Here is a 7,976-nt window from a genome sequence, read left to right on the forward strand (position 1 = left end):
GGGATAGGCATACAGTACACAGGGGGGGTCTGGGGGGGGACGGGGACTGGGGAGAATCTGAGGGGTGGGGGGGGTGATCAGGAGGGAACAGGGGGCAGTTTAGGGTTAAAAAAAAAAATAGCGTTGACAGATAGTGACAGGGAGTGATTGATGGGTGATTAGGGGGGTGACTGGGTGCAAACAGTGGTCTGGGGGGTGGGCGGGGGGGTCTGAGGGGTGCTGTGGGCGATCAGGGGGCAGGGAGATCAGTGTGCATGGGTGCAGACTAGGGTGGCTGCAGCCTGCCCTGGTGGTCCCTCGGACACTGGGACCACCAGGGCAGGAGGCAGCCTGTACAATAGGCTTTGTATACATTACAAAGCCTATTATACAATGTACATGCGGCGATATGGGTGCTCGTAACCCGCCGGCGCTTCCGAACGGTCGGCGGGTTACAGTGCGAGGGGGCGGAGCCAGTCGCCGGCGGCTGATCACGTCGCGAATGACACGATCGCCGCATAACCACGCCCGCAGCCGCCCCCGCCGATGGGCGTATTAACCCCACTATTAACCCCACTATAACTCCCTCAAAGGAGCTATGTGAGAAATTTGCCTGCTACTTTGCCGACAAAGTATCTTCTATTCGGTCTCTCATTCAGTCCACAGCACCCAAGACTCATGCAACTAATGGAAATAGCTGCAAAAACAACCTAACACCCTGGACTGATTTCAAAAGTATTAGTGAGGAAGAGATCTCAGACACCCTCTGTCGTCTCCACCAGACAACCTGCGACCTGGACCCTGGACCAACTAAACATATGCTGAAATGCCCTGACCTGCTTGGTCCAGCATTTCACAAAATAGTAAATTGCTCTCTGCAAGCAGGGAGGTTTCCTACCTCTCTAAAAGAAGGAATCATCAAGCCCCTTCTCAAAAAACCTTCCATGGATCCAGATGCTATGAGCAGCTACAGACCTGTCTCCAACCTCCCCTTCTTAGGTAAAGTTATTGAAAAGGCTGTCTATCTGCAACTTGAAACCAGGCTGTCAGTAAACAACATCCTGGACCCTCTACAATCTGGCTTTAAGAAACACCACAGCTGTGAAACAGCCCTCATCCAAGTCTGCAACGATCTGCTCATGGCAAGGGACAGAGGGGAATGCTCCATCCTAATCCTGTTGGATCTCTCAGCTGCTTTTGATACAGTTGACCATGAAATCCTGCTTAACAGACTGCAGGAGTACTGTGGCATCAGTGGATCAGTCCTCCAGTGGTTCAGATCATTCCTGACTGACAGAACACAGAGAGTATCCCTAGGACCTATAATGTCCAAACCTGCACCTCTACAATTCGGAGTGCCACAAGGATCAATCCTATCCCCTCTGCTGTTTGCAATCTACATGTTGCCACTCGGTACACTTATCCAACGACATGGCCTGACGTACCACTGCTACGCCGATGACACACAGCTATACCTGTCCTTCAAACCTGGTGGAACAGACCCTACCCCAAAAATAAACTCTTGCTTAGCTGAGCTTCAGGCATGGATGAATGATAACTGGTTGAAACTGAATGCTGACAAAACTGAGGTCCTGTTTGTCCAAAGCCAGTGCTCGCCATCAAAACAGCTCTATCCTAAAGCAACACCAATCAGGATTGGGAATTCAGACATAAACAGCTCCAACCTTGTGCGCAGCCTTGGCGTACTAATCGATGGGGAATTGAGTTTCAGAAACCAAATTTCATCTGTAGTTAAATCTTCCTTCTTTCATCTGAAGAACATTGCAAAGATTAAACATCTGATTCCCCCAGAGGATCTTCCAACCCTAATCCACGCCTTCATCACATCACGGCTGGACTACTGCAATGCCCTTTATGCTGACCTCCCCAAAAAAGACTTGCGTCGCCTGCAATTAGTGCAGAATGCTGCTGCCAGATTGCTAACAAACCAGCCTCGCCACTGTCACATTACACCGATCCTTCGCTCACTGCACTGGCTACCAGTAGAATGGAGAATACTCTTCAAGATTGGACTGCTGACATTCAAATCCCTGCACAATCTGGGCCCTGGATACATGAAGGACTTGCTGAAGCTGCACCACACCCCTCACAACCTCAGATCAGCAAGTTCTATAAACTTGGTCACTCCCAGAGTGCACCTCAAAAAATCTGGAGACAGAGCCTTCTGTCATGCTGCCCCTACTCTTTGGAAATCCCTACCACACCCAGTAAAGACAGCACCATCCCTGGAGCTATTCAAATCCAGACTGAAAAGCCACCTGTTTAGCCTGGCATTTCCAGATTTATAAAATTCTTCCCCTGTACCACGATGGTCGGAGCCATGCTTATGCGCTTTGAGTCCCACGGGAGAAAAGCGCTTTACAAATGTTATTTGTTGTTGTTGTTGTTGTTGTATTGCGGTCGTTTGGGCCCGGTCTTTGCCGCCGCCCATCGGCTGGGGGCGGTCCTTAAGTGGTTAAATACTTGGGAATCTTTCTCACTCCTACTTACTCAACTATATATAAACAAAATTTTCTATCCCTTATTCATAAGATACTTCAGGACCTTCACAAGTGGACTGCTTACAACATTTCTTGGCTGGGTAGGTTATACTCACTTAAAATGAATATTCTACCCCGCTTACTATACCTTTTTGAGACCCTCCCAGTCAAAGTTCCCTCAACTCAACTTTCCAACCTACAATCGGAGTTTCTCAAATTTATATGGATCATAAAAGACCTAGGCTTCAATTCATCAAAGGGTGTTCGATAACAAAATCCCAGTCCTTAAAATACCGCATTCGGTATTTTACACTTCACTGTGCTAATTCATCAATATTTTCACACATGTGGTAGAGGTTCGTTAAGTTACTGAAGTACTACGGCTTCAGTTCATCAAAAGCTGTTAGATAACAGCAGAGTGGTGCAGAGCAGCTTGGAATGTCCCTGTGTTGTTACAAGCTGATAACAATAGAAGGCATCCAGACATCCCTTTAAGCAGGCCATACACTGGCCCGATTTGCGCCCGTTTCGACAGCAGATTCGATCACTGGGATCGAATCTGCTGCCAATCGTTCACGCTACACGCCGAATTTCGATCCATTTCGTCCGATCCCGTCGATCGTGCCGTGCGGAAAATAACCGTCGATCGCCCGCGGGTAAAGAGCGCATCGCTAGCGGCGTTCGAGTGCCCGACGACCGACGCAATAGAGCCCGCATACATTACCTGCTCCGCCGGCGCGACTGCAGTCTCCCGGTCACCGCTGCTCTGTCTGCGCTCTGGTCTCCAGGTCCGGCATGCCTCACTTCTTCTAGCCCGGCAGGAAGTTTAAACAGTAGAGCGCCCTCTACTGTTTAAACTTCCTGCCGGGCTAGAAGAAGTGAGGCATGCCGGACCTGGAGACCAGAGCGCAGACAGAGCAGCGGTGACCGGGGGACTGGAGTCGCGCCGGCGGAGCAGGTAATGTATGCGGGCGGGGGCAGCAGCAGCACCACCACAACAGATTGTGAACGGTTTCAGGCTGAAATCGGTTCACAATCTGTTTGCTGTAAAGGTGGCCATACGATCCCTCTCTGATCAGATTCGATCAGAGAGGGATCTATCTGTTGGTCGAATCTGATGGCAAATCGACCAGTGTATGGCCACCTTTATGTAAACGTGTTATATTTACTGTTACTTATACTGCCTCTGCTGCTCTGAATCTGTCGATCAGTCTTTCTTAACATTTTACTTATTTGCCACAACGTAGATGAACTTCCTGGAGACATTACAAATGCCATGCTTGGTGATTTCACCACCAGCATCTTTGCATATTCAAACAGGGACTCAAAGGGTTACACCACCGAAGGGAATCTGGGGATATCTTTTGTCCCGTTCTCTCTGCTCACTGCCTGGGGGGTCTGGAAGCTTGTGTGGAGAAGCCTGTGTGACCTATCAGCACCTATCAGCGGCACTTGCAGGAGAACAGGGGCTGTTTCTATTGGCTGCCTGCTCCTGCTAATCATGAAAACATTCACACAGAAGGCTTTCAAAGCCTGTAACGACAGGGGAGAGCTGGAGATAATCACCGAATGTGCTAGCGAATGTGGTAACCTTGATGAATTAACATTTACTGACATTTGCTGACATGTGTTGAGCACAAGTCGGTAATTTATCTCATTGCTCTGCGATTTCAGCTTCTCATTCGGTAACCGCTTTGATGAATTAACATTTTCTTAAGTGCTCCGTTAAGTCAGCTGTTTTCAGCATTACCGAATGCGGTAATGCTTGATGAATTGAAGCCCTAGAGTCCTCAAATCAGTGTTCCTCTCTCCCAGGGAGTTAGGCGGATTGGGCCTCCCTTACTTAAAATACTATTACTTAGCTTCTCATTTGAGACAACTAACCGAATTGGACCAGCTTCAAGGTTTTCTCCAAATGAGCTTTTATAGAAGCTACTAATGTACTTCCATTTATCTCTGGCTTCCTTAATTTGGGCAGAATCCCCTCCTAAACTACCCCAACCTAACCTCCTCCCCACGATTACCTTCACCCTCCCCATATGGAAATCTTCTGTTCATATGGCACTTCTACGATCCAATACCGCGCCATTATACCCAATATTAGGTAATCCATCTTTCCCTCCTGGAACCTCAAAGAGCTTTATGAGTAAATGGTTCTTATTAGGTTATTTTAACCTTCATAATTGGACAGATGCACTCATTAAAAAGCTACTAACCAGGACTACCTTGGAGGAAAAAAGATTACTTTCACCCCTCAAACATCCTTAGAATTTAACCAGATTAGCCACTTTTTACATAAGCATACTCATAAATCCACTTCCATCTCCTCATACACTCCCTTTGAGCGACTGTGCCCCCACAGAGGTCACCAGAAAGGAGTAATCTCACAAATTTACACAATTCTACATAATAAATCAGGCTCCCTAATCCCCTCACATACCTATATGTCAAAATGGGAAAGCTCTCTCTCCACATCCATTTCCTTACAAGACTGGGAGGATATATGGGAAAACGCCAAACATTCTTCAATGTGCACTCACATCAAGGAAAACATTCACAAAATTCTATACCGGTGGTATCTGAACCCAGAGATCCTATCAAAAGTATACCCCGACTCCCCTGACCTGTACTGGAGGGGATGTAGAGAGAAGAGCACTATTGAACAGATCTTCTGGTTTTGTCCCCTGATAACTCCCCTTGTGGCAAAACATACAATCCCTGATCCTGGACATAAGTGGCTCTCAAGTTCTCTTGGAATCCCTAATAATGTTATTAGGTAAACCCATACCAGGCATAAATAGACATACTATGCGACTTATCACACATATACTCACAGCTACTAGGCTTTCTATAGCCATGTCCTGGAAAAATATTGCCCCACCCACTATCTTAGATGTCAAAATAAAAGTCTCATGGACTAAATCCATGGAATGAATAACTGCTTCATTAACCTTCCTGGCGCTATGCCGCGCAGGAAGATATCTCAGCCCCTGGTGGGGCGATTTGGGCCATTTAAAGTGCTGTACGCGCAGCTAGCACTTTGCTAGCCACGCGTACAGCTAGATCGCCGCCGCTCTGGGGCGATTGCCCGCACGCAGAGGCAGAAGAGCCCCCCCCGCCAGAGCCCTGCGCTGCCCGGACCAATGAGTGCCGGGCAGCGCTATGGGCTGGATCAGAGGCGTCTGACGTCAGGACGTCGGCTGATAATGTCCTTGAAAAATCCAGTGGTGCTACCTGTGTTAACAGCGTGCCAGGTGACCAAAAAGCTATCCAATTATGTATATAGGGTATCATTCATTCTAACCGTGACAAGCGAGAGAATGTAATTTGGGGTCTTTGACAACTGAAATCTGTGTCATGTGAATTTTTTTTGCGGCAAACTGAATGAAAAGCAATAAAAATGATTTTCATATACTCTGCACCAAAATAGAACGCTTGTAATTAAAAAAATAAAAAAAAAAAGTGACAGAGTTGAAAAGAGAATACATGAATCATTCCCTTAGGGACTCAGCTTTTTAAATATGTATGTCATGATTATATATTGCTGTTGCTTTTGCAGATGAGGGCTTTTAATTACTAATAGAGTACAATGAGAAAACAGAAAAAAATGCACCTTTAGGGCTGGTGCACACCGAGCGGGTTTGCGGCTGCGGATACGCTTGGTCAATGTATCTCAATGGGCTGGTTCACACTAGAGCGAGAGGCGTTTTGCTGAAATGCATACTCCCGGGGTGAGGCATTTTTTGTATTGCGGAGGCGTTTCTGCCTCCAATGTAAAGTATAGGAAAAACGCAAACCGCTCTGAAAAACGGCAGTTCAGAGCGGTTTTGCAGGCGTTTTTGTTACAGAAGCTGTTCAGTACAGCTTTACTGTAACAATATATGAAATCTACTACACCAAAAACGCTTCCCAAAACCGCAAAATGCTAGGTGAAACGCTACAGAAAAAAAAGCGTTTCAAAATCTGCTAGCATTTTGCGGATCTGCTAGCGGGTTTTGGTGTGCCCCAGGCCTTACTTCCAAATAATATACTGTTGCCATACAAAGTACTAGGAACATTACTTATGGTAAATGTTGTGATCACCCGGGACAAATACAATGTGTGGGTTTTATCTATGGTATCTTTGTTTATTTTAAACCTATAGTGGATGGAAATAAAGAAATAGTGTATTTTTTTCATTTTTCCCTCGTTTATCCCTTTAAAATGCATAAAAAATAATGTAATTATTGAAAACCAATATGACCCCCAATAACTGGTGGCAAAAAAAAAAACACAAGATATAGATCATTTAGATGTGATGAGTAACAATAAAGTTATCGCTGAATGAATGGGAGGAGCGCTGAAATGAACGCTGTTTTGGTTTTTAAGGGAAAAAACCTGAGATCATGAAGTGGTTAAGCCTTTAACTACAATGGCTCCTGTGCATGGGACCCGTCCCCGCTGGCTCAATACTCGGCTAACGACAGCTGAGCTCCAATTTCATCGACTCCTGACCCTGTTACCACTGTGAGCCAATCAGTGATCACAAAGGAAAGAATGAAAAATAGGCTCTGGTCCTTAAAGGGCCAGAGCCGCTAGGTCCAAAAGTAGTTAAACTCCTGAGCGTTACGCCGCTCAGGAGGTTTTGTTAGTTTGTGACCCCATGCTTAATTAATTTGATCAAATGGCTGAAAAACCTTTAGCTAGCACTAGGCTAGCTAGTACAGGTGCCAGGCACCCCCAATCCTCTTGTTTATACATTACCAAACCTGGCCCCAGCGATCAGCGCAGCCTCCCCGCACAGCTCTTCACTATGGGGTGGATCGCACAGGACGTCACCAACGGCATGCGTAAACCTGATCCTTGCCATAGAGAGACCGGAGCTGTGCGGGGGAGGCTGCGCCGATCGCTGGAGCCAGGCTGGGTAATGTATAAACGGGGGGTCGGGGGGGAATCGATCGGGGGTGCTGGACACCTGTACCAGCTAGCCTAGTGCTAGCTAAAGGTTTTGCAGCCACTTGATCTAATTAATTAAGCATGGGGGACTCCTGAGGCCAGTGCACGGTATGCCTGAAACGGGCAAACCGCTAAGGAGGTTAAGAATTCTAGATTAAAATAAATATCCATCCTCTCGCCGATTTTGATCTGCTAAACTGACTGTTAAAAAAAAGGACAATAACATACCTCATCAGGGCAGATGACTAGTTTGAAATTCAGCAGGTCATCATGATCTGAGAACTCGATTTCACAGGTCTTCGGCAAATTCAACTCATTAATATCTGCAACATAAATAAACAGCCAGTTTAATACAAAACCTGAAACACAACCGCTAAAATTCAAAGTGCTTGAAGTATTCCTCTTATTCATGGCAACTAGAATCTACCATTCAATCTTGTGCCGCATTATATTAAAGTGGAAGAGAAATCCTGATTTCTTACAGGTAACAGTTGCTGTTCTAGCCAACAAAACACCAGTAGTGGCAGTAGTCATGATATGCTGGGATTTCTAGTTTGAAAG

The 7,976-nt window shown here is 46.3% G+C and overlaps 1 protein-coding gene across 3 annotated transcripts in view; it reads right to left on the minus strand.

Moving 5' to 3' along the window:
• The window catches only part of UBE2M (ubiquitin conjugating enzyme E2 M), a 288,535-nt gene that overhangs the window by 244,309 nt on the left and 36,250 nt on the right, over positions 1-7,976 (minus strand). For all 3 annotated transcript variants that reach the window (XM_068240251.1, XM_068240249.1, XM_068240252.1), the window contains exon 2: positions 7,644-7,738. In XM_068240251.1, coding sequence (XP_068096352.1) covers positions 7,644-7,738 — 95 coding nt within the window. The remainder of the gene's footprint in view (positions 1-7,643; positions 7,739-7,976) is intronic.

Source organism: Hyperolius riggenbachi, chromosome 6 (genome assembly GCF_040937935.1).
Source record: "Hyperolius riggenbachi isolate aHypRig1 chromosome 6, aHypRig1.pri, whole genome shotgun sequence".
Taxonomy (NCBI): domain Eukaryota; kingdom Metazoa; phylum Chordata; class Amphibia; order Anura; family Hyperoliidae; genus Hyperolius; species Hyperolius riggenbachi.